Raw genomic sequence first — 27918 nt, 5'->3', positions numbered from 1 at the left:
TCATCTTCACTTGGCATGTGCCCCCTTCCCCTTAGCCTTTCCTTGTCGGCTTGTGCATTAAGTTTTCCCTATTATTCAGCAGTGTTAGTGTCTCTTCATTGGGAGAGTTGGTCCACATCCCAGAATCCACTGCCTGCTCTCTCTGGGTCCCACCTGCCCTTTCCTGCTATGCACTTTGTATTCCGGCTTCCTTCAGAAGTCACCAAAGTTCTCTCACGGAACTTTGAAAGTTCTGTGCCCTGAGAAAGGTGGTGGGGTGTATAAGCCCCAAGGGTTTCCTCTTAAACAGAAACAAAACAGTTTCCTACGCCCCATTTTCTCTGAGGGAGAGAAGGAAAAACGGCAGCACCCCACGGTCTGATCCATGCATCCTTTATTCCGTGACCAACCGCTGGGCCGCGCCCAGGCCGCAGTACACAAACCGGTGCTCGACCTCGGTCCAGCCGCACAACAATCTGAGGCTCACAGTACATTTAAGGCTTTTAAATTTGGAGAAAAAAAAGTAAAACAAAACTAAACGAAACAAAAAACCCTCCAAACCCAAACCCTCAACCAATTCGAGCAGTGTAGCAATTTCAAGCATCTTCCATTTCTGATGCTTATAAGATGCAACTCCAGTGTCAAAACCTAAATACCTGTGAAAGTAAAAAGATTAGTTCTGTGAAGTTTTAATTACATAAATTCTTCAAAGCCTAAACTGGTCTTTTTTTTGTCTTGGAAATGTTATAAAATTTTTTGATAGCAAAACATAGGAATAAAAACATATTAACAAAATGTATCCAATCATTTACATTACAAACAAGGAATTTGCAGTTGAATCCTGACGAAGGACAACTATCCATTAGGAATCTATGCACAAATGTGTTGCAAATTTATCTACAGGACTTTTTAAAAAGCCTACAAAGTGGACTCGCCAGGAGGAAAGTCGGTTAGGCTCTTGTCATTAGACCAGCTGGTCAAAATAGGAAAATTCTGTTCGCTAGTAATAAATTTACACTTAAAAAAAATCCAGTTTCTTTTAGTTTAAGAATATTCCAGTTATATTTCTATGGTTCCAGCGGGTGAAGCTGTTCGGGACGGTGCCAGCCAGTTACCCTTCCAGTGACCTGTGTCGGGGGAAGGCCGGCATGTTCGCAGGAGTTAGGAGGACATTTCTGTCACCAGTCTTCCAGCCGCTCCCGCACAGCTTCACCAAGGCATTGACCCTGGGAAGGCGGAGGACATGGGGAGGGCAGGGAGAGGCCTGCGTAAGTGAATCCTAGGTGACAGGGAAGCCGGAGACTTGGAGGGGAGCATCCTTTACACAGCGCCCAGAACCCGCCCCGCCGCCGGCCCTCGCCCCCAGTCCCTGCAAGGACGCGAGGTGGGCAGCCGCGCAGTGCGGTGCGGTGGAAAGGGTGGGGTGTGTGTATTAGTAGAAATCCTCTGGCCGCGAGCCTGAGGCTTCCCCAGCTCCCTGAGGACCACGCCCTACAGGCCGACCCTCCCTGGAGGTCGCCCGGGCCAGAGGACCCTTTGTGTTCACAGTAAGCGAGGTAAAATCAAGTCGTCTTCAGGAATTAGGAAGCTCGTGAGATATGAACTGTTTTAGTCTCTCCAGGTATTGTGCGTAAAGCTCTATGTCATTGTGCCCGGCCCCTTCGACCCAGAGGGGCTCCACGGCTCGGGGGCAGCGCTCGTACATGGCCAGGCCATGGGAGAAGTCAATGACCTCGTCCTCGGTCCCGTGAATGACCAGCACGGGAGAGGTGACCTTCGAGATCTTGTCGATGCTGTGGACAGAGAGGGGGAGGGGAGGAAAGGGCTCTTTAGTTACTCTCACAGCTGACAGCCCACTACGGCCCCCCCCCATTTCTAGTAGTTAATTTAAAAAAAAAGTTTTCCCTTTGGATTAATTCTCGATTTACAGGACAGGAACGAAGATAACGCAGAGTTCCTGTACACCTCTAACCCATTTCCCTCAGGCAGACACTGAACAGTGTCACTGTTTCTTTGTCACAACCAAGAAACCAACATCCATACACTATCATTCAATGCACTCTGGATTTTCTTTGGGTTTCATTCGTTTTTCCACTGACGTCTTTTTCTGTTCTGAGACCCAAGTGAGAATACGTTTCATTTGGCCATTGTGTTTTTTGTTAAAAGTATTTTATTAAAAACAGAACTCCTAAAAGCCACTGGACTAACAATCCAGTAACTACTATTTCTGACGTATTCATATTATTTGAGAAGATTTTCAAAACAGGAAACAGGCTAGAACTTCGCATGTTGAGGGGAATGTCTCCTCTGAAAGCTGAACGCTTAATCCCTGGCCGCTCGGGTTTTGGGAAGTCTTCTTTGAGAGCTGCCTTCAGAACCGATGAACAGGATCCTCACAAAGCACATTTCGTAAAAGGTAACGCCTCACTTTTGATACACACTGCATGCTCCTTAGCTCGGAAAATTCATGCAATGCCTACACTGGGTTCTGAATGGTTTCTGGCTGTTCACTGCAATCAAAGCTGCCCTGGAAGTATGAATTGTCTGAGGATCTTCACAAGAATGTGCTCCAGGCCCTGAAAACACTTTCCCAGGAGGAGGCCGCAGGCTTTGAGCCTTGCTGGGCTGGGCGTGGGGGTGACCTCTCCCAGGAAGGTGACTCAGCCCAGGAGCAAACAGGGAGAAGGCCGTCACCCCGGTCCAGCCTGTCCGCCCGCCCAGGTCCCTCTTCCAGCTGACTCCTCCTTCTGTCTTCCATCCACGTGACAGAGGAACACCCTCGGTTGCTCTCTGCGGGGACTTTCTGCTCAAAGTCACAGCTCAGGTTTGTTAAACATTCACCACAGCTGTGCGCTTTGTCCCGCGCACACAAAACCTCATGTCGCCTTCAGTGGGACCTGAGAAGTGAGCAAAGACCAGCTCTGTTTAACCAGGGCGGAACCGAAGCTTGGAGAGGTGACGAAGTAGCAGCTGCAAGGTGGTGGAGATTGAGGAGGAGCTATGACATCGCTGACGCCTCCCGCTGGCTCCGCCTCCCACGGCTCCAGGGGCTGCAGCCACTTCCAGACCGTCCAGGAAGCCAGCCCGCGTCGGCCATGTCAGAGCCTCAGCGGCAGCGTTCAATTTCACAGATTCAGGATCTTGTTTATAAACTGACTTTCCCCTGCATTTAATTTTAGAGGGACTTCTTCTAAGAATGGGAGAGTTCAGTGAATTCTGTTCCATTTAAAAGATGTTGCCCTCACTGGTGCAGCTCAGTGGATTGAGCACTGGCTTGCAAAACAAACAGTTGCTGGTTCAATTCCCAGTCAGGGCACATGGCTGGGTTGTGGGCCAGGTGCCCAGGAAGGGGCGCACAAGAGGCGCCCACACATTGATGTTTCTCTCCCTCTCTTTCTCCCACCCCTCCCCTCTCTCTAAAAATAAGTAAATAAAATCTTTTAAAAAAAAAAGCCGTTTAGTGGCCGAGGGAAAGGGCTGTGCCCCCCGCTGCACACTCTGGCACGATCTCTACAGCCTGGCGGGCGTGTCTGGAGTTAAATGCCACCGTCTGATTCTAAATGTAAAGGGTAAAATAAAATAAACTATAGACCCAGGAAGGGCCAAGGCCTCCTTCACTTTTTCAACATGAAAAGCAGAGGGGAAGGGGCCCTCCCGTAAAGAAGGGGCACAGAGGCAAGTCCACGATGCGTCTGGCAGCGACCGGCACGGCCAGGAAACGCTGCCCCAGTTCAGCCCACGAACAGAGTCGCCGTGAGCGCCCCCTGTTGGAACGTGTCGCATTCACACTCCACGGGTCTGAACAGGCGGAGCGGCTCTCTCTGGCCGTCCCCCCGACTCACCAACCGTAACTAGGCAACACGATGGGCTGGTGAAGCCTCAGTTTCCTGATCTGTAAAGGGAGTCCAGTAACCAGACTACCATCTTGAGGCTGTTCTGAAGCCTGAGATTACCCTTCGGCCAGATGCCAGGAGTTTCGCACGCGCGCTGTGAAGAGTCTTTGCTAGTTTCCTGGTCGTTCCTGAGCTGCAGTGAGCGAGCGCTCCCGCCGCATTCGGAGATGCAAGCTCATTCAGGAGTCAGAAGAACGCTGTCCGCTTTGTTGCCGGGAGAACTCCTCGAACGGCTTCCCGCGAGCAGGCTGAGCCTCTCTCCCTTCCGACCAGCCGGCGGCCTCTCCTTCCCAGCTCAGCACCAATCGGCCGGCCCCGGCGGAGACAGCCATCAGCCCACTTGGCACTCCCGGGCGCGCCACCAGAAGCACGCGGAGCGCTCCGCGGTGCCGGGAAACCGACTTGCACGGCATCCTGGTACTAACCGCTCCGAACTGAGGCTCGCCCCAGGCGTTACCAGGAGGTTTCTGCTTGCGACATGAGACAGCCTGTGTCACACAGACCTTTAGGAGACCGAATGGTGCTCTTTTCTACACCGAGAAGCAGCAGAATGACAGGAACTCACGGGTCAATCAGAATCCTCAACCGGGACGCTATTTCAGCTGAGGCTTTTCCTATCCAAGGGGCAGGGGAGCCAGCTCCTAGGGCTGCTGGGGCCTCAGACCACTTTAGCAAGGTCCCAGGGGAAAGGTTAGGGGGCAACAGTTTTTATTAAAAAACAGTCCTCAACTTCGATTAAAAAAAAACAAAAAAAAAAACAAAAGCAGATTCTCAGACAGAGGCGTTCAGGAAGCCGTGTGCTGGCTGCTCGGCATTTGTCTCCCTCCCGCTGGCGGCAGCGAGAAAACCTCAGCCCCCGTCCACAGGCTCCCTGGGGCCCAGGTCCAGCCCCTCGGCAGGGGGAGGTCTCCTCGTGAAAGGGGGAGAGAGAATGGAGGGTGCGCTCCCAGGAAGCGTGCTCACATCTGCCGTCCTCGCGGCTGTTACCCAGCCACCTCACGGCGTGGAAGCAGCTCCCTTCATTTTTTCCCTTCGCTGAACTGGCTGACTGAGAACCTGAAGAGAAGCCCTGGCTGGCATAGCTCAGTGGATTGAGTGCTGGCTGCAAACCAAAGCATCGCAGGTTCGATTCCCAGTCAGGGCACATGCCTGGGTTGCAGGCCACGGCCCCCAGCAACCGCACATTGATGTTTCTCTCTTTCTCTCTCTCTCCCCCTCCCTTCCCTCTCTAAAGAAAAATAATAAATAAATAAAAATAAATAAAATCTTTAAAAAAAGAGTAATGTAAGAGATTTACTTAAAACAATAAAAAAGAACCTGAAGAGACACGTCACAGCCGTGGGTGCTGTCCTGTGGGTGCTGCCCTGGCCGGGTGGCTCAGTTGCTTGAAGTGGCATCCCCAAAACCAAAAGGTCTCAGGTTTGATTCCTGGTCAGGGCATATACCTATTGGTCAGGGCATATACCTATTAGGTTGCAGGTTCGAATCCTAGACGGGGTGTGCACAAGAGGCAACCAATTGATGTCTCTCTACCTCTCTCTCTCAAATCAATGAGCATGTCCTCAGGTAAGGACGAAAAATCATCACCAAAACGTGGGTGCCTGCAGTTTACACCTGAGCCTGCGTCCCACCTGTGCTAATGGTCTGGGTGCACACACTGCAAGCAGCTCTCTCGGACTCACGTCGACCCGAATGAACGGACACCGAACACTCAGTTCCTGGCCCACGAGCAGGGTGCTTGCGCCCTGCACACGCAGCGAAGCACTTAAGCCTGGCTGTCAGCGAGGACCAGGCCCTCGTTCGTCATCTGCTGCCTCTGTGCAGACGGGTCGGGCCCAGAGCACCACGTCTCCGGCCGGCGTGCGTGCGTCACGCTCACGCCCCTCCACGTCCCTCAGGCGCCAGCCCGGGCGTGACGGAGCCCTTGGTAAATGTTCACTCGTGGCCCACCGTTAACGGCGACCTGGGACCTGAACTGGGGTCACGGGGCGGCCGCGGCGCCGGCGCGGGCTCACCTGGGGAAGGCATCGAAGCAGTACGTCTTCCTGGTGTCGGGAAAGGCCACGCGCAAACCGGACATCAGCGGCGAGTGCAGGATGACGGCAGCACACTCGTACCTGGAGGCCAGGTCCACCGTGGGCACGGTCCCGATGCTCTGCCCGTACAGGATGATGTTCTCGGGACTCACGCCGTACCTGGGGGCGGGGGTCAGAGGTTGCGTGCCATTAGCTAATGAACAGAGGAGAGAGAGAGAGAGAAACCGCAGTGCTGCACACTCACAAAACTCCCATCACCCCACGCGTCCACTTCACCGACACCGACGGGACGCCATGTCTCCGTACACGTGACCACCGAGGTGCTGTCTTCCACAGCGCTTTGCAGAAACAGCACCCATGACATTTTTTTCCTTCTGGACAAGTAACTACATCCGTGCGTCATACATCTCGTGTCAGTATTGACGGGGCCGTCTCATCCTCTGCTTTCCTCCCTCGCTAGAGCTTCTTTGAGACCGTGCCCCAGTGCCCACGTCACCGAGGAGGCAAAGACCTGTTTGTTTTCACCTCAGCGTGCGGCTCTCTGCACTGACCGAGAACAGGGACGCGCGGGCCGCTCCCCCACACAGCCTGCATCCTGTCAGAGGGGACGGCCTCGGCACTGTCCTGCCGGGAGCTGGGCGTCCCCTGCAGAAGCAGCACACCTGGCACGGGGCCACCGACTTTGAAGTCGGCGGTGGGAACGGTTCGGAGCGGCGATGCCTGGTGGGAACGCCGTGGGACGTGGGACAGAGACAAACGCACGGGGTCCCGGGAGCGTCCGCTGAGGGATGAGGGGGCAGGAACCCCCCCCCCACTGGGGGTTCGAGGACGGGCCAGGAAGGGAAGCAGGTGGATAAACAAGACCTGCCAACCACGGAAGCAGCTCCCGGGGCCCTCCTGTGGAGCCGGCTGCCTGCCTGCCGTGGGCACATCCCCGGTGAACCGGTGTTCCCATCTGGAGGCCCGAGTCTAACCCCTGAGCACCTTGTACTCTCCTGATGAGGAAGACAACGCAGCCTCCGTCCCGAGACGGGCCGTTTTCCCTTTGCGAAAGGACACCTGTGGAGGGTCAGGCTTTTTCTTCTTTAATGTTACAGTGATGTTTCACAAACTTCTGTGGGTCGTGACTTCCAGTGGTGGAAGCAAAGGAAACACGTTTCAAAGTGTCTGCTGAATTCGCGGATTGAGAAAATCTAAAAACTGAACATTAGTGATGTCAACTATTTGTCTTGTTTTATTTTGTTTTGTTTTCTGACTGAGGACATTTGGCCAAAAGGGGCATCAGTAAACCAGATCACTGACACCCCCACCCCCACCCCCGGACCTGTCAAAACCCGATGCAATGTGGACAGTGGTTTCCACATCCAGTAACATTGACTCAAATCAGGGGGGATGGTGAGTCTCCGGGGAAACAGAAGAAAATGAGATTTACACCAAGGAACAGCACTACACCCAAGTATACGTTTAGGCAGAATGAGCATTACGGTCGGCAAGTTCACCGGAGCACAGAGAAGGGAAGTGTCGACATGGGGACAGGAAGGCCAGGACACTCGGAGCTGGAAGCCGCCGCGGGGGAGGGGAAGCCTGGAAACGCAGAGACCGGAACAGCAGCCGCTCCAGGGCAGGGGGAGCTGCCAAGCACCGGACCGGAGCTGCCCAGGCTGGGGCCTCGGGAGCAGAGGCCCGCCAGAGGGGCGCCCCCAGCACCCCGCGAGGAAGCAGGCCGGAGATGCGTCGTGGCCCCGGGAAAGAAGGCGCCGGCCGGGTGAGGAGTGTCGTCGAGCGGCTCACGTCAGCCGTGTGTCGGGAGAAGCGGTACAGACCGGGGGGGGCGGTCGGGGCAGAGGCCGAGGGCAGCCGGAGCTCTGGCTTGTCAGAAAGTCAGTCCAGTTTGGGAAGGTGCCGAGTCTCAGGTGGCTGCGGAATCATCCCCTGGGAAGGCCTAGAAAAGTCCAACCCTCGGGGTTCGTTATAGGAAAAGTCTCCCTGAGACCGTTTGCTGGGTGCTTTACAGAGACCAGCCCTGGGAGATCACACAGGCGGAAACTCTGCTTTACAGACCAGAGCCGCGGAGCCCCAAGAGAGGCTGCTGACCGGACTCGGACCGGTAATCACCAAGACGGCTGCTCCTCGGCCATCCCAGCTCCCGGATGCGGCCTGACTGAGGTGGGGGGAAGAGTCACGAGTAAGACAGACGCTCACCAAGCTCACAGGGGTGCTCCCGGTCAGGGTGCAGGGCAGCTCAGACCACACGGGGCTGCCGGCTCCCGTCTCCGTCCCCGCTGAGCGGGGGCCACACCGCCAGCCCTGCTCGCAGGTGTGACGTGTGGCTCTTCCCGATGGGGCGGGCGTGGGACTCGCGGCCCCTCCTCCAACTCAGATGGAGACGATTCGGGATCAGTGTGTCCATGGCACCAACCTGAAAACTCTGATGCTCTAAAAGTGGACGTTCTGCTCGCGGGGGACAGAGTTTATCCTTGGGGGGGGGGGGGACGCAAAGCTCTGCGGGCGCATGGCGGTGAAGGCCGCAGAACCGGCCACTCGGAAAAGGGCTCCGACGGGAGAGTGCGCTCTGTGTGCTTTATCGTGACGAAAAGGAGGAAGACAGTGAGCAACCCTGCGGGGTCGGACTCGCGAGGATCTGTCCCTTGTTACTGGGGGCAAGGGGAAAAGGCCAGATCTCCAGAGTTCAAAAATGAGATCCGACTCTTAGGATAGGTAGTAAAGCCACAGTGATAAACAGTCAAGTTTGGGTTTTCTTAAAATTGTGAACTCTCTAAAATCCACAGTCATTACAATTTACCAGGAACATACAGAAAACAGAAAAATGGCCCTGGCTGGTGTGGCTCAGTGGATTGAGTGCCGGCCTGTGAACTGAAAGGTCGCTGGTTCGATTCCCAGTCAGGGCACATGCCTGGGTTGTGGGCCAGGTCCCCTGTAGGGGGCGCGCGAGAGGCAACCACACACTGATGGTTCTCTCCCTCTCCTTCTCCCTCCTTTCCCCTCTCTCTAAAAAACAAACAAATAAATAAAATCTTTTAAAAAAACAAAGAAAGGAAACAAAAAAGATAACATGGTCATGTTGCCAATACTGAGTTCTTTTACCGGTCTGGTAGCCTGTGCTGCTCACGGCCAACCTCTGAGGGGAGACGTGGACTCCGTTTTATTTAAGCATCGCCCTGACCTCCCCGCCACAGAGACCCGTGGTCCTCTCCATCATCTCTCCACCACGCCTGGAACTATTTCTTTTTCTTTTAGCGAAACAAAGGAGAACGGCTCCCTAGGACAACACAACAACTCTGCCGCCCTCCCCCTCTCTCCTGGGGACCCCGCAACTGGCCCCCCACCACCCACAGTACCCACGCAGACGAGTGTCTTCGCGTGGCACCTAGCAATCGGAACAAAGCCATTGCAGAATTCCAACTTCTATATTTGAACGCTCCAGGGCGGTCATTAGAGCGGCCGTCTGCACCCTAAAATACCACCCCGGCCTGCAGACCAGCCCCCGCGGCCTCCGAGGGGCGGGGCAGGGCGGGGCGGACGGCGGCTGCCTGCCTGCCCGCCAGCCTCAGAGGTCTCCCCCGCTGGGAGCTTTCACGGCCTTCCCCACGCCGGTCTGAAAGGCGGCCTGGAGGCACCATCAGCATTGCGTTGTAACTAAGATACTGTGCGGCGCGTAAACGTAACAGAGCGAACGCCGCGTCCTTATGGATCGCGAATGGGAAGCCTCGGCGCGACCAGGAGGAGCACGGCGGCGCCAATAAGTCAGAAGTGCCCGCCCGCCGCGCCCCCCGCCGGGCACGTCCCCGGGGCCTGGGCGGTGACGTCACCCAGCCCTCGGGGGCCCAGCACAGCGACCGGAGACCCGGCGGCCGGACAGGCTCCGCCCCCTTCGCAGACATCGCGAGACCTCCCTGAGCTTTCTCGCCCCTCAAGTCCACGCTCTTGACCTTGGCGTCTTACGTTCTGTTCTGTCGTGGCCTCGGCTTTGCCGAGGCAGGATGAACGACACCCTGTGTGTCTCCTCCTGAGCTTGTTTTGGAAAGGCAGAGCCGTCCCACGCCAGTGAGGTTTTCACGCGGGGGACGGGGGCGCACGGAGGTTTTCGTCCTGAAATGATGAGACGTCCTCGCTGCGGAGGCTGCAGACTGGGACAGCTTTCCCCGGGCGCTGGTCGCACACAGAGATAGGAGCCAGGGGGTGGCGATCGGCGCCCCACCCGCCCGACGGGACCCTTCTGGAGGGCAGAGCTGGCCAGTCACCAGAAGTGGGCTCTACACGGACAGGGGACTTGAGGACCCCGCGGGCAGACGCTGGGAATAAATGCTACATCACACAGAGGCGGGGGCGGGAGAGAAGAGAGGAGGGGTCAGACCCAGTGGGGGCCCCCCAGCCCTGGCACCTGCCGTGGGGGCTGTGTTCCTTTCCCTCACCCCGGAAGTAAGAAAGGTGTCCCGTTGTCTGAGCAAGGCTCGTGTAGGACCCCATATGTCTGTTTCCAAGCGCCCACCTGCCTTCTCCCTGGTTCGGCCTCTCACCACCACCCCCATGGCCACTCAGCTCCAAGCTGACCGCCCTGACTGCGCCCTCTCCTCTTCCTAAGCGCATGGGACCCCCGACACTCCAGTATCCCTCATTCTCTTCCAAAACAGCAAGGGGCACTTTATCACGAGTCCCCTGCCTTCGCCCGGGAGGCTCCCAAGTAGACTTCTAACCCAGCCGACGCCCGGCGGGGAGAGAGGCTGTGGTGGTGGGAGAGTCCCTGCCAACTCAGGGTAACGAGCAAAAGGCGAGCCTTCACTCCCTAATTCCAATCCGCCAAGAATTGTTGGTTTCTTTTTCCCACTCGAAACTCGAAAGAAATCGAAGTGATATAAAACCCTGTGCTAACGCCCTAACAAATGCTTTCGACACCTCAACTCTGTAGGCCTCTTGAGCTCGAAAACGAAGCCAGTTTTCCACCCTCTCCCACAACCTGTCAGAATTCCTCGGGTTCAAAACCCCGTGAAATGGCCCGTCCAGATGTTTATGAAAACACTGGGATTTTATTGCAGTTTCGTGCTTGCTACTTCTCTGGCACAAAGCGGAATTTACGAGCAAGGTTACACATTTCCATAAAGGAAATACGTGAGTCGAGCATTTGGTACGGAGCACGTCAGCCAAGCATTTTTTCTGCCCGGCCGGTTACCTGCCCTCGTGCTGACTGGAGCTCTCCGTGGAGCCGGCGGGAGCCAGAAGGGGACGACTTATTCCCCCCAACGCTCACCCAGTGTCCTTGACGCCCACGGTGCCAGGAGCTGGGGGCACAGGGATTAACAAGTATCATTTGGGTTTTGCCCTCGTGGGGGCTCGTATCCTCATGGTCTGGACGTGGGGGTGTCTTTCATTCTAAAACAGCGATCGATGCCCAACCTTAGGGTCTTCTTTGTCTCCCGGGGCCGAGGTGGGCGTCTATTTAAACTCTCAGAGCATCTGCGCCGTCAGAGGTTTGATCTGACCAGTAGAAAGAGGAGCCACTTTACCTTCTAAAAACATTTTCCACTCTGTCCCGCAGGCAGGCAGGCCCTCAAGTGCTCCTGGCTGCACGGACAGTCCCCTGGGTGTCCTGAGAGAGTGAGGCCGAGGCCCCTGAGCCCGCAGGTGGCGCGCAGGCTCCGACACGGGGGCACTGGGCACGCTAGCTCCCAAGTGAGTGACCTGCCTTCGGGATTCCCATCTGTCAGGCGAGGGGAGGGGTTCAGGCCCCGCCCCTCTCCCCTGCAGGCTCCGCCCCTCCAGGCCCTGTGACCCGGCCAGGCCAGGTGTCCCGCAGGGCGAGGCGGGGGTGGCAGCCGTCATGAACAGAGGTCCCGGCTCCTGGGGCTCCCCGTCCCACCAGGAAACACCGGGGCCTCACAGCGGCCACCCCGCTCCTGTCCAGCTCCTGTCCAGCTCCTGTCCACCATCAGAAGGCGCCTGGCCCACAGCCAGACAACCCGCCTCTCAAGCCCTAGTGACCGCCCGCAAGGGGCTACCGTCTGTCCCTTTGACCTTGAGGGACCCGGGCGGCGCGGGGAGCTGCCCAAGGCCCCGGAGCCGGGAGGCAGCAGAGCCTGGCTCTGGACCCAGGTCCGATGCTGCCTCCGGAGCGGAGCACCTCGTCTGGACATGGCCACCCCCAGCCGGGGGCGGGGGGGCGGCAGCCACGCTGTTTCTCGGTGACCGGGCGAACTCAGCAGCGCGGGAGGCCTGACGGCCCGGCCCCGCCCCCAACTCCAGAGTCGCGTCTTTACGTGACGCGGGTGCTCGGCCAGACCTCCCGAGGCGGCAGGAACCCGCACCCGGCTGCCAGGCCCGTCCCTGGCTCGCTCCACGGACCTCGGGCTCCCGTACGGGGACGCCCTGCGAGCGAGCCACGCCACACGGAGCCGTCCCGGCCCCCAGCCTCCCCCCACTTCTCCTGTCACCTGATCCCTTCCCAGCCAGCTCGGGGAAACGGCCTCTATGTTTAGAAAGGGATTGCATTCTAATATTTAAAGAATGCTGGGTTGGGACGTGGTTCAAGGGCCGAGGGCGGCGCAGAGGAATGTGGACGCTGGAGCCTTCTAGGACGGAACTGCACCCCGGGCACACCTGCCTGACGGGCACACCTGCCCCACGGCCACGGGGCCCGGGCTTCTTGGCTCAGATCCCCGCGGCCACCTGACCCCAAGCCACGCCCCTGCGGCCCCTGGCCCCAAATCTCTGAGGCGCACCGGGCTACTGACCCCCCCAGGGGGCACCACCCCCTCGTGCCTCTTTCCCCGGCAAACCTTTGACTGTTGGGCTCCAGTTGTTCTCCAAGAAACCGGGAAAACAGAGCCACAGACATATAAGTAAGCGAACACGGAAATGCTGGTTGGCGCAGGACTCAAAAGACCGATAAATGAGAGTTCTAATCAAAATCGGCCAAGTGAAGGCGTGTCTCTCCAGTCTCCCCACGTGAAACCCCCCCCGGGAACGGAGATGAAAATGTTTAAATACAAGCCCTGGCTGGCGTAGCTCAGTGGATTGAGCTCGGGCTGCGAACCAAAGCATCGCAGGTTCGATTCCCAGTCAGGGCACATGCCTGGGTTGCAGGCCACGGGCCCCAGCAACCGCACATGGATGTTTCTCTCTCTCTTTCTCCCTCCCTTCCCTCTCTAAAAAATGAATAAATAAAATCTTTTAAAAAATGTTTAAATATGAAGACGGTGAACAGGAAAGAAAGCCAGGCTCTGCGGGGAGCTTGGGGGAGGGGCGCCCGAGACCCCGCCGAGCCCCAGGGCTCGAAGGCAGCGCACCACTGGGACGGAAGACGCCTCTGTGACAGCGCCTCGGAAACACTTCCTCACAAACTGTCACGCGTGCTGGCGTTTCAGACAACACACTCGGGCCGCCCTGAGGTTCTGCGGGTGGAACCAACTGGGCTGCGGGCTCCCACATCGCAGCCGCCGGCCCCTCGGCTCAGGGAGAAGGGAAACTCGCACGCAAGGTCTCCCCGGCCTGGAAACGTCCAGAAAGCCGTGAGGACGGGCGTCCGAGAGTGAACGCAGAGATGAGCACCAACGGCCAGAACAGAGAGGCAACCCAGAGGACAGAGAAAACACAGCGGAGGGAGACCCCCCAGGAGTCGCGGAGATGAGGCCTCGCGGAGATGAGGCCGGGAGGAGCGGGAGGAGCCACGGGACATCCCTGGCGGCCGGGGCTGGGCTGCGGGAGCGGCGCACAGAAAACTGCGGACCGGACCACCTCCCGCCACACCGGAGGCATCTGACCTCGGGGCAGAGGGGGAGACGGCGGACACAGGTCACACGCTCACCGGCACAGAGGCAGCAGGGCTAGGAGTATTCATTCCTTCGAACCCAAACGCCGCCCACAAAAACCCAGAAATAACTGCCGAAGGAAGCCGCAGGAGTGGATAACCAAGAAAAACAAATACTGTGTCAACTTGCTCCCGGACACCCTGGGAGGGGGCGGTGGGGGGGTGGGAGCGAGTGGCCGGCTGGCTGATCACTGCACACATGTATCGTCGTCTGAGGAAACACGTCCAATGTGGCCGAGAAAATGGGGTTCGCCCCGACGCCACGTCCTACCGAGTTCCTCCCGGGCACACTAGCGGAGCCCGGTGCCTGCCTGGCGAAACACCTCACTGCGTTTACTGGGACTTGTTCTCCGAGAACACGCGAATGGCGCTCTTTCTTCAGAAAACCAGGAGGGTGCCTCGCCCCCGCACTGTGCCCCTCTCCCCCCAAGACGGAAGGAGGATTGTCTGGACGTCAAGTGGCTCTGCGCCCCTCCCCCACACTCTGCCCTTCACGGGTCAAACACGGTCTCCCGCGGAGGCAAAGGCCCCCACGTCACCAGGTGCTAGTGTTCGGGAGTTACATACGCAGAAGACCCGGACCCAGCAGTCAAGGCCGACTAGGAACAAGGTCAGGGCCAGGGAGAAGTGGGTGGGCCACGCACGCGGTTTCACGTCCAAAGAGGAACTGTGACATCTTCAAAGCTGGTTTAGACACACACTCAACGACAAGCGAGAGACCCAAATGGAACCCCGTTTGTGGGGGTGTGGGTGTGGGTGTGGGTGCGGGGGGGACAGACTTGAAGGGAGGGTCTCACACCTGCTCCTAAGGTTTCCAGGAGACGGAATCCCGGCGGGAGTGGGAACCACGCTCCCACGGGTGCCCGCCTCTGGGGCAGCCCTGCTCCCCCCGTCCTGGGCCCCCTTCCTGGCAGCCCACGTGGGCTTCCGTGGGAGGGCGGTGCGGCCACCAGCCCAGCGCACGGTAGGCCAGCGGTGCTCGTAAAACCAGCAGAATACCTCCTCGAGACCCTTTGCCTGGGCGTCTGCCCGGGAGCCCCCAGCTCCCCGGGAATCAGGACAAGTGGACGCACCCCCGACCTGCTCCCAAGGAAAAGGCGTCAGACGCCACGTAAGGGTTTCAGAGACAGTGTTTTAGAATAGGAGCATTTTGTTACTGTTTTACTGGAGGAGTGAGAAACGTGCAGAAACACAGGTGCTAAAAATGCCAGCGGCAGCGGCGGCGGCGGCAGCGTCTCGCACACCTCCGGCAGGTGAGGCGACGAGGGAGAGGATCAGCTATGACAGAGCTCTGGCTGGTGAGCCCCCGGCCAGCGCCCGCCGGCCTGGGGCCGACCTCTGCCCGGCCGTGCACGGGAGAAGGCCCCTTCAGGATCGCGTGTGGAAAGCTAGACGTAAATGTCACCTTAAAGACTCACCCATCTGGCGCTAAAAACTGGGAAGTAATTAGGGAGTTACGGCTTTAAGTGAACTGGCAAACAGTGAAATCTTCCTTATGACCCAAGTCTATCCTCCTGCGGCTCCTGGTTATGTTCCAAAACGCGCCTGTACGCGGGACAGTCAGCGGTGCCGTTCCGGACGGCGCACCCGGGCGTCCAGGCCACGGGCGCGGGGGGCGGGGACGGTGCCACTGCCCTCCCGGGGGCCACCCCACAGCCGCAGCACCGCGGTGAGCTCCGGGCCTGTCCCGGAGAAGTCACCCAGCGAGAATGAGTTCAGAGGGGAGGGCCAGGTGGGGGAGGGGTAAAAACTCAGCCAGGAATGACCCACAGACCAGTGACACTTCCTCAGACCAGTGACACTTCCTCGTAGTATGAGGTGTGGGGGTGGCAGGGACACCTAGCCTGCCAGAGAAGTGACCAGGTGAGAGCAAAGTCAAGTGAGGCCGACAGCGGCTGAGGCTCCACCTGGCGTCCAACTCTGTGGGGAAATCAGATGGGACCAGACCCCGGCCCCTCTGCCTCCCCGTCCTCACTGGGCTGACAGCACCTTCCACACCTGGGACAGGGGTGAGCAGGGCCTTCCCCACCTGGGACAGGGGTGAGCAGGACGAGAACCGAGATTTGGACCCAGGACAGGAAAGGGTAAGACAGAGCGGAGCTTAGGGGAAGAAAAACTGTTCTCCCTGGGTGAACTTGAGTGTTGATGCTGAGATATTACTTCAGGTATTCGTTCACACCACACGGATGCAGAGTGATGGATGTTAGCAATAAAGGGATTACTGGCAGAGGTAAACGCGGGACTCGGGGGGGCTGACTGCCCGGGGGGCTGCTGGGGGTGGGGGAGCGGGAGGCGGGGCTGGACGGCCAGAGACACGCTCATTTCCCTAGCTCTCAAGGTGAAGGTCTGGAAGAGTAACTACATCACTACAACCCACTCGAAACCCAAACAGATAAATTAAACAACAGGTTATGAATGTGTACCCAGAACCTAAGATTGTGATCAATCTAATTTTACACTTGATCCTGGAACATTTTATTTTCAAAAAATAAAGAAATCGCTCAACCAAGGTTGGGTTAGACGGAGCAGCTCTGGACGTCCGGATTCCAGAAACACTGACGTGAGAGAAACATCCACCGGCTGCCTCCCGGACACGCCCCAGCCAAGGATCGAACCCGCAACCTTCTGGGGCACGGAACGACGCTGCAGCCAACGGAGCCACCCGGCCAGGGCACGAGGGACGGATTTTAAAGAGCTTCACTTCCTCTTCTAAAAAGGATGCGGTTCAGGACGAAAACCTGGCCCAATTTCAGGTGCACAGGAATCAAACACACTGCCCCGTGGAATTTAAAATAGGTCGGTGTGTGGCTCTTTAAAACCCACTTCAGGGACGACCACGGAGTGGGAAGTTGAACTCGACAGGGTTGAGAGAAGTCAAATGGGGGGGAGACGTTGGGGGCCCTCTGCACGCGGCTGCCTTCTTGACCGAGTGACAGAACCACCGAGAAGCAAACTGCGGAAGTAACTGCAAATGGCAACAAAGTAACAGAGGCCGCCCAGAGCGGATCTGAAAGTCAAAAGAAACATGCTGAGCTTCCCCGCCCTACTCCCGGCCGCAAGAGCTGGTGGAAACCACTCACTCTCTGTTTCGAGGTCCCAGCTTTCTCACAGAGCAGCTCTGGGAGACTACAAAACCCTTGAGGAACACAGGGGGCGGCTATGTTTCAAATCCTTTTTCTTTTATTTACTTTTTAGAGAGAGGGGAAGGGCGGGAGGAAGAGAGGGAGATAAACATCAGTGTGTGGTTGCCTCTCACGCGTCCCCGCCCCCCCCACCCCCACCCCCCGCACTGGGGACCTGGCCCGCAACCCAGGCATGTGCCCTGGCTGGGAGTCAAGCTGGTGACCCTCTGGTTCGCAGGCTGGCACTCAATCCACTGAGCCACGCCAGCCAGGGCTAACTTTTCAAATCTTTAAAGGCTGTGAACGCTCAACTTTTTTCATCTCTTTCCCTCTGTCTTTCCAGTGGCTTTAAAAGCTCATTTCTTCAAACGCAGATCTAGACACTCTGCGAACATTCACTCACTTATCATTCATAACAAACATGACCATCGTTTGCCCATGTCACAAACTGAGGCACGGGGAAACCAGCACAGACAGGATTCAAGCCCAGGCCACCCTTCACCTCTGCCCCGGGCACCCCCCTGAGGTTATCAAGGGCTCTGTTTACGAATCCTCAGCCCGGCTGCACCTTATCGGAATCCACAGCGCAAAGGGCAAAGTGCACAGAACCACCCGACCCCACCGCCCACCTCCCTAGAAAACGGTTGGTCGTTTTTCTTCCTTTGAATCGACTTCCAGAGGATCGGGAGCCATTTTTCTCCTCCCGAATACCGTTAGACAAAAGCGCAGAATTCCGTGGGGGGATTCTCTCCAGCGGTATTCAAAGCCATCTTTCAAATGCAAATCGGAGACTTTCTTTCTTTCTTTTTTTTTTTTTGTACCAGAGAAGACACGGCAACAATGACAGCCTGCACCCAGCCTCCAGCCCAGCACCCAGCGTCCCTCGGGGCCTGCGCTTGCGTTCAAGGACGGGGAACGTGAGATGTTTCATTCCTCCTCACGCTCAGCGCCTGTGACTCCGAGAACGGAAATCCAAAGACATGTTAGGCAACAATGTTAACCTGGAGGGCTGGCGTCTGAGTTGGTGGTGGTGTGTCCTCTTTTCATAAGAATAAGAGCTCGCCTCCCGGCGTGTGTGTAGCTGGGTACAGGTTTATGCGTGTTGGTGCTTCCAAACCGTGTATACCATGCTGTGGGCATTTAAAGCAAAAAAACAAAAAAACAAAAAAACAAAAAACAAGAACATTTATTCTTCTCCCTGTCACAAATACACAGGCAGCGAGCGGTGCTTCATCCTCAGCAGGACTTTCCGGAGAAGCAGCTGCTGGTGGGGGAGGGGAGTCCTGCGGGAGACGTAGGTTCGAACTCTCCACGGCGTGAATGAGTTCGCACAGCTGTTCTGGGGCGACCGAAGACCAGAAAGCAATTCCAATGTGACGCAAGAGTGGACTTTGAAAGGGTCAGGTCCCGACAAAAGTCCCCAAGAAACTCTTGTCCTGTCTTCAGCTCGGAGAGGACACACAGGGGAAGAAGGCGGGCAGGAGGAAGAGTGAAACCTTCCCGTTCACCACTGTCCACCCTGCGAAGACGCGGGCCCAGGCCGGGGGGGGCCGCCAGGGCTCTGAGGAGAGTTGGGGGGGGGCCGGAAGGAGGCAGACAGGCCGGGCCCTCGGGGACAGTGCAGGACAGGAGGGGGCAGCCTCTCTGCAGGGCTTTGGAAATGACTGGCACGGGAATGGTCCTTTCTAAATGTGTGTGTGCGTATTACCTTGTTTTAATTTACTGATTTGAGAGAGAAAAGGGAAAGAGAGGAACATTGAGTTGCTGTTCCACTTATTTCCCTTCATGGGTTGATTCCTGCACGTGCCCTGACCGGGGATCGAACCCACAACCTTGGCGCATCAGGACAACCCTTTGACCAACTGAGCAACCCAGTCAGGGCGTGTACATGTTACCATTTACATGACAGGAACGTTTCCCGTGATAAGGACCACAGTGAAGGTCAAACAACTCAGCAACCGAAAGCACAGACTCGGAAATACCCTGGAGTTAGCTACGGCCTCGGGGACACATCACACTGTTGAGGCCAAGGCCGCCCACAACATCCGCTGTCACAGAACTTTCCAGCCCAGGTAATTACAGGGCCCACGGCCGGTCGGTCGGTCTGGCTCTCCCCGCGACCACCACTAAAAGCTGCTTTGCAGAAGCTGCCCCTCACTTGACCGCCCCCACAACGTCGGGGCGGGGCGGGGGGGTGAGCTCACGGAGCCCAGCTGCCGCCTGGAGCCTCACGGTTTGCGGGCGGACTCTGAGCCCAGGCCTGCTTGGCGCTCCGGGCCCGGCACCTCCGCCCAGGTTGCCTTTCGCCCATTTAGACACGTCAGCGAGGAGCACGCGCCAGCGCGGCCTGGAGGCCCTCCGCCCCCTCTCGCCCCTGGGGACGAGCCACCAGGAGGTAGGGCCTCCTCCGCATCGTGGCTCGGGGACGGACGGTCGGCCGTGAACGCCGAGTCTGAGGAAACCAACACGGGGGAGTCACCCGTGAGCAGCACCCCGGGAGCCCAGGAGGCTCTACAGGAACCCGAGGTGACCGACGCCACAGGGGCGCGTGACTCGGGCTTCTGGGCGAACTCCAGGGAAAGGGGAGGGTCCCCCTACCCGTGGGAGGTCGCCCCCTAAGTAAAGGGGCAACCAGAGGGTCCTGAGTGGTGGGGAGGGAGGGGCCTCACCTCCACATCCTCTCCGCCGACCCCGCGCCCGGAGACCTGTCTGGTTCCCTCGGGCGGGCAAGACGGGCCAGCTCCCCAGCTCCCGGGAGCTACGCCGGAAGCACGGAGGTGGGGGGAGCGGTGGAGAGCAAGGCCTGCGGGGCAGTTGCCAGGTGTTGGACCCCAGGTGAGGTTTCCTCTCCTGTGAAGGTCTCCTTTGGGGATGGAGACACCCTGGTGGGCGAAGCGCCACCCGACTGAAACGACGGAGGCCCACCGCGCCCCAGGATTCGAACGCAGGGCGGGAGGGACCCGGTGGAAGAGGCTCCTTCCCCTCAGCTGCACGTGAAACAAAGGTCCCCGGCGCCCACACCCGCCGGCGAGGCGCCCACACCCACCCGGCTAGGTTCGCCCTGCCATTGTCTACCTCCGCGGACAGTGGGCAGGAAGGAAGCAGCGTCCGGAATGCTCCTTCTGATGGAAGCACCTGGTCTGCGGCAGGATCTGAGCTTTGGTTGCTGCAGCTCTGATCGCTGTGCCGACAGTGCCACACAGCATGCCCCCGCCCCCCGCCCCGCCCCGCTGCGCTGCGCTCTCACTCGGGGGAAGGCGTCGCGCCGGGCATGGAGCACCAGGCGGCACGGGTTACGGTGATGACTATTATCGTCGTTATCGTTATTATTTCTTTTTATTGATTTGAGACAGAGAAAAGGGAGAGAAGCATCGATTTGTTGTTCCCTCGACTGATGCGTCACCAGTTGAGTCTTGTGTGTGTCCTGACCGGGGATCGAACCTGCAGCCCTGCAGCACAGGGACGACGCTCTAACCAGCTGCGCCACCCGGCCCGGAGCCACTGTCTTCAACTCCTAACCAACTATAACCGCGGCGGGTCTTCAACGGCTTCTGGATGTTTCTGGACTCGTGCATTTCCACCCTGGCTGCAGGCACGTGTGCATGCACACACACGCACACATGTACACACACACGACTACATGCACACTTACCCACACATGCACACAGGCATATATAACCACGTGTGTACAGACACGCACACACACTTGTACAAAACCTCCCTAGCACACGCCCAGTGCAGCCAGGGCTGAGATCCACTGCAGACACTGAGTCCACCGTGGTCCCCAGTAGAGTCACAAAAGGCAGACTGGAAACCACGAAAGAGCCCATAGACTGCACCACGGAAGTCACGCAGCCGGTCCCCTCCTTTGAGAGCGGCGGGCGGGGAGGCAGAGCAGGCTGCACCCCATAAAGGTCGGGGCAGGGGGGGGTGCCGGAACCAGAACTCACCTCCCAGTTCCAAAGGGTCTGTGATGGCTGCACTTTGGTGAACTGCATCTTCCAGACAAACGAGAAGACTGCCACGGAAAGCAATCCTGAGAAGACAGTCACTCGCACAGCCCGACAATGCCCCGAGTGCGTCTGTCTGTGTCGGGATCTGGATTCCCGTGCGCGAGCTTTCTCGGGAGGGAGCCGACTTACAGCTTTAACGTTAAGCTTTGGCAAAATCCAATAGAAGAGGGCAAATCTGGGGCCAAAATGAGCACCGCGACCCCTAAAGCCGGATTCTGGGGTCTTCGTTCGCGTGGGATTACCAGCACCGAACAGAGAAGTTTCTAAACCTGGACAGAGGGTGAGGGAGAAAAGCAGAGCGCAGGGCTGGAAGCGACATCAGGGACGGTGTAACTTCAGTGACGCCCTTGGGGGAAAAGTCCTCTCGCACCGGCGCGCCCCGGCACCAGCAGGACGGTGAGGCCGAGCCTCCAAGGCCATGCCAAGCAAAACCCGGCATGTCCGGGAGAGAAAGCACGTCCAGCACTGGCTGCCCGTTAACACAGAAACACGAAACACCTTGCTAGCGCTTTTGCAACCGGAAGGTCGGTCCCTCCACACAGAACCACGGGAAAGGGAGTTTTGGCGGGATGGAGGCCAGAGCTCAGAATGTGCTACAGAAACCTGGTCGGTGGCGCCGGGGCGGGAAGGACTGGGCGGGAAGCGTGGCAGCCGGAGCAGCTGGAGGAAGGGGGAGGGGACACCACGGAAAAGGCCGGAGCAGCCCTCCGCCCCACGCCCACCTCGCCTCCTTCCGTTTTGGCGCGTCTGATCTCAGAGCGCAGCTCTTCCTGATGGGAAGTTCCCACAGACAGGACGCCGTGAGCGGCCAGGTTTTCTCCCTGGGAAGATCAGCGTCACACATGCTGTTTCTGCGGCCCCCTCCTCGATCACACTGTCGGGCGGGGACCCCGAGCCTTCTTCCCTCAGCGGCGCGGCACGGCCCTCTGAGCACAGGGAGCAGGGACGCTGGGTCGTGAAGGGCGGCGTGCCCAGGGAAGTGGCTGTTCCCGGCTCCCACTGCCTGGGGGAGTCTGCCGCCACCTTCCGTCACTCACCGGTTTTCCCACTACGGATCCCACCTACCATCGCGCGGAAGTCGTAACACGGTAACACACAGTTCCGAATGCCTCTACAACCTCACCCACCCTTCCACGACAAAGAGAAAGAGTGCGGGATTAATGGCACTCCAGGGGCACCTACCACAGCATCTGGTACGAGCACAGAATCGATACGCGTGTGTTTAATGGTTCCTGGTTTGCTGGGCAGATGAATGAATGGGTGGGTGAAACATGAAGTCTCTGGTAATTTGCCTTTTGCACCTAAGCCATGAGTCCGGGACTAACCGAATCACAAACGCCCGATCCCTCTTGCTGCTCTCTCTAGATTACAATGTTTCAGCTGAAATAGTCCCTTTCTTCTTCTTGGGGTTGTGCGCTTGTTTGGGTTTATCCTCTCACACGCGCTTGATCCATCTCCGCTGGAGCCACAGGCCTCACTTCCGCGCAGCCTGAGGCGGCTTGGGTCCGACTGGGCCTGCGAATCCGATCTGGCCCCGGGGAAGCGTGGAGTTCTTCCGCCTTGCGAAAGGGCAGGCAGCGAAGGCCAGATTGAGGAAGCAGGAAGGAGGGAGCAAAGGGCGGTGCCTGGGCACGCAGAGCCCAGACACACACCCCTGACCAGCCCCCCCAGCACAGGGAGAGACGGGAGGCCCCCGCTGAGCAGCAGCGGGATTACCAGGAGGTCAGAAGAGAGACAGATTCCCCAAGACACAAGGGGTGGGGTGGACAAGGGGGTGACCTGGCCACAGCCAAGTGGATACGTGTGTGGTGGGAGGCACCGTGGCGTAGTGATGACCTCAGTGGGGCGTGCCACGGCAGAGAAAGGTCCCGCGGTCCAGGCCGGGTGAGGGCAGACCTGACCCCTCACGCCGAGGGGTCAGGCTGAAGGCAGGCGGGGAAGGGACTGAGTCGCTTCAGAATCCTAGATTCTCAGACTACCCGAGACACACGAGTCTGGCAGTAGGGACTTCGTGGTGACACGGGCAAAGCACCAAACTCAAAGCCAAGAGGCCCCCTGTGGGCGGGCGGCGGGGGCACCTTCTCCAGACCCGTCAGATGAGGGGGGGTGAGGTGGGGGGGATGGGGGGGCCAGGAGCAGTATCCAGAACTGAGCTGACAAATAAACTCAGCAGTTCACAAAACAGATTATTCGTTCCGTATTTTTCTAAAACAAAAAAAGAGAGAGAACCAGAACACATTCTGCCATATGCCCTGCCCACAGCGGGGAACATTGTACTGTGCACCCCAGATCTGGCGACACAGGCGTGTGGGCATGTGTGGCTCGATCCAGATGTACAGCGTGTCTCTTACCGCGGGGTCCCAACTGAAAAAAAAAAAAAAAGCGTGGCAAGCACAGGACGAGAGGACGAGAAAGATTTCTTCGAATTCTAGGGTTTCTCCTGTTTGACAGGTGTGTGTCTGCCAGCCTAGACAGGAGTTCCGGCATAAAAACTAAACACACCGTGGGCAACGTGAAGACACGCCCTCGGGTGACCCCCACCCACGCGTGATGGGAAGCAACGCCCTCGGTTCAACTCGGGGTGACCCCAGTCTCCAGGAAGTGGCTACACCTCACCGACGTGGCGACAGGGGCACACCTGTGTGCTCAGGCCCAAGGCTGGGCCTGGCCCCCGGCCGGGCTTGCGTTCCGACGCGGACAGGCACCGAAGGGGACACTTGATTACACAACCTGCTCGAGGCAGAACCGTCCTGTGTCACCTCAGAGTCCTCTGTCGCCAGCCCTCATCTTTGACACACCGTCAGCAACGGCAAATTCTAGCGCTCCGTGCGCCTGGCGCCCTTCTCCGGCACAGGTGGCTCTCAGGGACTCGTGGGTTCTGGCTCGGCACCCCCACCTGCCACCTTCTCCCCCGCCTGGGGGAGCCAGGGTCCACGTGCAGCCAGGACCTCGGGAGAACGCCAACAAGCCACACGCATGAAACCTTAGGTGCTTCCCAGGTGGACAGGCCACCTTCCCAGCAAGGCGGGGGGTCATTTGTGAGGCTGTGAGCCCACGGGATGCCGACCAAGTCGGGTGGAAGCCCGGCGAACACGTCTTAGAGAAACACCGTGCGGGGGTCCGTCCACCGCCCTCACGCCCCATCCTTCCGCGGGGCCCTCCACCCGAAGGGGCGAGGTGTCCTCACAGACACATGCCGGGGGTCCCCACCGCCGCCACTCGGAGCGGGCTGAGGGGAAGTCGTGGGCGCAGAACAGAACACGGGCCGCGAGGGGATGCGACCTGCCCGCTTTGAGTTAAGAATAAAACTCAAGTTTTCTGCGTGACGGACACTCTGCTCCTCCCCCTCCCCACCCCAATCTGAGCCTGGCCTGGAAATGGCCCTCCCTCCAGGAATACGTCCCAGTCCTCGTGCGAATGCTAATCCAAGGTCAAGAGGATGCCCTGTAAAATCCCCCCTCATCCTGGGTGTCGCAGAGGCTGTGAGGAGGGCCCACGTGGACAGCCACCCTCAGGTCCCGCCGCACTCTGGCCCCACCAGGCCCAACTTCACTCCACCGGCCCTCCAGCTCCGGCCCGAGCTGCCCAGCTGCCCCACAGAGCACTGGACAACCGGACAGCCTCTGGGAAGTCACCCCCTCTCGCCCCCTGATCTCACAAGGAAAGGAGGCGTCCAGGCGGCCTGTGCCTTGCCCAAGGTCACTTCAGCCTCGAGTGGCCAGCTCACACAAACTGAATGGGAACCAAGTAGTTTTCTTTCCGCAGGTACTTAAGCACCCCACCCCGACACCCGAAGACCTGAAGCTGGGGGGCCGGTGGCTCCCAGGTGTGCCCACGCTGGCAAAACCCTCCAAGTCTGGGCTCTCCAGGAAGCTCAGGGCTGGCGCGGTTATGGGGAGGAGGAGGCGCTGGGGGAAGGCCAGGGCGCAGGAGGAAGCGAATCCACAGCGGCCCGGGGCTCTCAACTCGCCCCTGGCCAGGAGGGCCCCCACCCGCCTCCCGCCGCCGCAGGCCCGGCCACCCCGCGGGCTCACCGGGTGCGGAGCGCCTGCCAGGCGGCGTCGATGTCGGCGTAGAGGTTCTTCTCGGAGGGCCGGCCCGAGCTGACACCGTAGCCCGAGTAGTCGTAGGAGAAGATGTTGCAGTTGATGCGCGAGCCCAGGCCGATGTAGAAGCTGCACATCTGGCCCAGGTCCACGGCGTTGCCGTGCGAGAAGAGCAGCGTGTAGCGGCTGGAGGGCGCGCAGCGCACGAACATGCAGCCCAGCCGGTTGTCGCGGGCCGTGCGCGAGAAGAAGACCTCGACGGCGTCCAGCTCGCGCTGCGAGTACTGCCAGTCGGCGCGCTCGCTCAGGTGCAGGCTGCACGCGCCCGGGCCCGCGCCCTCCTCGGCCGCCTGCGCCGCGGTGGCCGCGGGGGCCGGGGCCGGGGCGGGCGCGCCGGGGCCCGGGCCGCGCTGCTCCGGCGCCAGCACCGTGTAGGTGGGCTCGGGCGGCAGGAAGGCCAGCTTGGCGGCGATGCGGCTCGGGCAGGGCGGGCAGCAGAAGAGCCAGCACAGCTCGCCCAGCGAGAAGCCGTTCATCCTGGGGCCAGGCTCGGGCATCGGGACGGCCTGGGCCCGCCGCCGGCCGGGCAGGCAGGCAGGCAGCGAGGCGGCGGGCGCGCGCGGGCGCGGGGAGAGCGCGGGCGGAGGGGGCGGGGCCGGCGGCGGCCGGGGCGGGTCAGCGGCGGCTCCGCGGCTCGGGCGAGGGGCGGACGGCCGGGACCCGCGCGCCGCGCACAAAGCCGGCGGCCATGGCTGCTGCGCGCCCCCCGCCCGCCACCACTTCCGGGGCCCGCGCGGCGGCGCCACCCCCGGACGCGCTCGGGGCGGGCACCTTCCCCGCCCGGGAGCCGGGACCTGGGGCTCCGCGCGGGGCAACCGGCCGAGCCCACAGCGTCCGCTGCAAAGGGGTGTCCTCGCGATCGGAAAGCCCCCCTCGCCCTGCTCCCCGAGGTTCCCTTCCCCAAACCCGAGCCCTGTGCTGCAGGGGCCTTGGGAGTCGGCTGGGCGGGAGGAAGAGAGTGGGAAGGCCCGCGAACTCTTGGGGGGCGCTGCTGCTTTCCCAACTGCCTCTTCCTGAAGTTTCTGCCCCGGGAGGGGTTGAGTTGGGGGGCAGGACGCGGCTGCACTGTCCCGCAAAAGGGGCCGTTTCTGCAGACGCGGCGACGGCACACCTCCCTCGCCCGCCCCCGGGTCGGTGAGAGTCAGCCAGGCCCCGGGCGCCCCTCGCGGCCCAGCCACGCCGGGACCGTTCCCAGGCCCACGTGCACTAGCCGGCGCCTCTCCCACAGTAAAACTACGGGCCCGGTGCCGGGCTAGCTTCTCCCAGACCTGTTTCGAGTCCGGGATTTTGAAGTGGTCTTCATCATGAGAGACATTATTAAAATGATTTAAATTCACTGTGATTTGGGCACTCTTCTCTCATGTAGTCTTCCCCCCGCCCATCTAACTCAGCACTTGAACCTGAGTGTGCGCTGGTGCAAACTTCTCAGAGCCTCCCGGACTTCCTTGTTCCTCCGGGCCTGGCAGCCTAGTTCCCTTTCAGGAATGCACAGGAGGTGCCCTGCCCCGACTGCCAGCAGGGCCGGCTGGGGACGAGGCGGCTGGCAGAACCGCCTCTCCGGGCCCGGTGCTGTCCCTCCCCCACAGACGTGCTGAGAAGCATGGACTTTCGCTGCGGCTTCCGCGGGAGTGTTTCTGAGCGCCCATCATCTCTGAGAATCTGCCCATCCTGATCTCAAGAACCTCGAGGGCCTGCTTTTTAAAGACCGTTTCTTCACTCGCATAACCTTTAGATTGTTTTCGGAACGACCCCAGAAACGTGGTGAAAGGAGAACCTGGTCCGCAAGCCCCTGTTCCGACTAAATAGTCCTCAAGTGCCTTTTAAAGTTATTCCTACTCGATGACGTTTCACCGAAAATCAAATTTTTCGCCTCTCAAGGTTGGGTTTCCTTTTTTTAAAGAAAAGGGGGGGCTAAAACTTGCTACAAGTGTGTCTGCACACAGCTCACTTCCCGTGGTCTGCACACATTCGTGGTGCGTTTCACGCCCACAGCTCCCTCTGTAGCGAGAGCCACGAAGGTGATGCGTGGAATGGTCCCTACCCTCCATCACCTTCCAGTCTCCTCGGGGGAAAGTCAGAACACTTCTCCCGGGGCCTTAACAGAAGAAAAGGTCAGCTCCCCACAAAGAACCCTGGTCCGTGGTGCTGCTTCTGTGGGAGCTACGGTGGGAGCCACGCATGTTCCATCCCGGTCTGGTCCAGGATAAGGACAGGATTTCGGGAACCGAGATGGAAGAGCGTGTGGCGCGCCCCTCAGCCTTTCCCCCAAACGCCACTCGTCTCACCTGTCCTGACCAGACTCAAATAGCATGCAGTTCGTGGACAGAGTCTCAGGGAGGCGTCCTCTGTGCCCCTGATGGAGAACGCAGGTGTGCTATTCCGATGGCCTACGGCAGCGTGAACACCGTTAGGAAATTTTTAAAAGCCAGGTATGCGTTTATTTATACCCTGCCCCATCCCACGAAGGGTTTGTGAAGGGTCACAGTTTAAGACCAATAAATAAATATGTCAATGATTCATTTCTGTCCTCCGAGGAGGCCACGTGGACATGGGTGGGAAGGACGGTTATTCCCCAGGAAGGAGCGTTGGCTCAGGTTGGCGTGCAGATCGAGACCCTGGCGCTGTGCGCCCGTTCCTCCGCTCCGGGGATGCCGGTAGTCATGGCAACGCTCGTGACGCGCTGACGCGCTGTCCCCAGGCTCCGCCTCCCCAGGGCCCCGCGGATCTCACCTCTAACACGTCCGCAAGTAACGCGCCAGCGGGCCTTGGCGTGTTGGTGGGAAAGCTCGACCACGCAGCACGGAAAGAATAGATCGGCCCTGTAAAACACGGGGAGGTCAAGGATCACAAGCTGTCCGCTTGGCCCAGAAGGACTCCTGCGCGGCTCCTCCTCCCGTTCTAGTAGAGAAAGGGCGAACTTGGACTTGGGGATCAGCAAATGTATTTT

The 27918-nt window shown here is 59.1% G+C and overlaps 1 protein-coding gene across 1 annotated transcript; it reads right to left on the bottom strand.

The window, feature by feature from the left end:
- Positions 1 to 356: 356 nt before the first annotated feature.
- Positions 357 to 26272, bottom strand: ABHD17C (abhydrolase domain containing 17C, depalmitoylase). Its single transcript, XM_045824885.1, has 3 exons — positions 24900 to 26272; positions 5888 to 6067; positions 357 to 1772 (listed from the first exon to the last, which is right to left on the bottom strand). Exons 1-3 carry the CDS (start codon positions 25466 to 25468, stop codon positions 1553 to 1555), a joined length of 969 nt encoding a protein of 322 aa, XP_045680841.1. The 5' UTR covers positions 25469 to 26272; the 3' UTR covers positions 357 to 1552.
- Positions 26273 to 27918: the final 1646 nt, after the last annotated feature.

This window comes from Phyllostomus hastatus, unplaced genomic scaffold (genome assembly GCF_019186645.2).
Source record: "Phyllostomus hastatus isolate PE091 unplaced genomic scaffold, TTU_PhHast_1.1 phas_scaffold_555, whole genome shotgun sequence".
Taxonomy (NCBI): Eukaryota; Metazoa; Chordata; class Mammalia; order Chiroptera; family Phyllostomidae; genus Phyllostomus; species Phyllostomus hastatus.
This window is presented reverse-complemented; position numbering and strand designations above follow the sequence as displayed.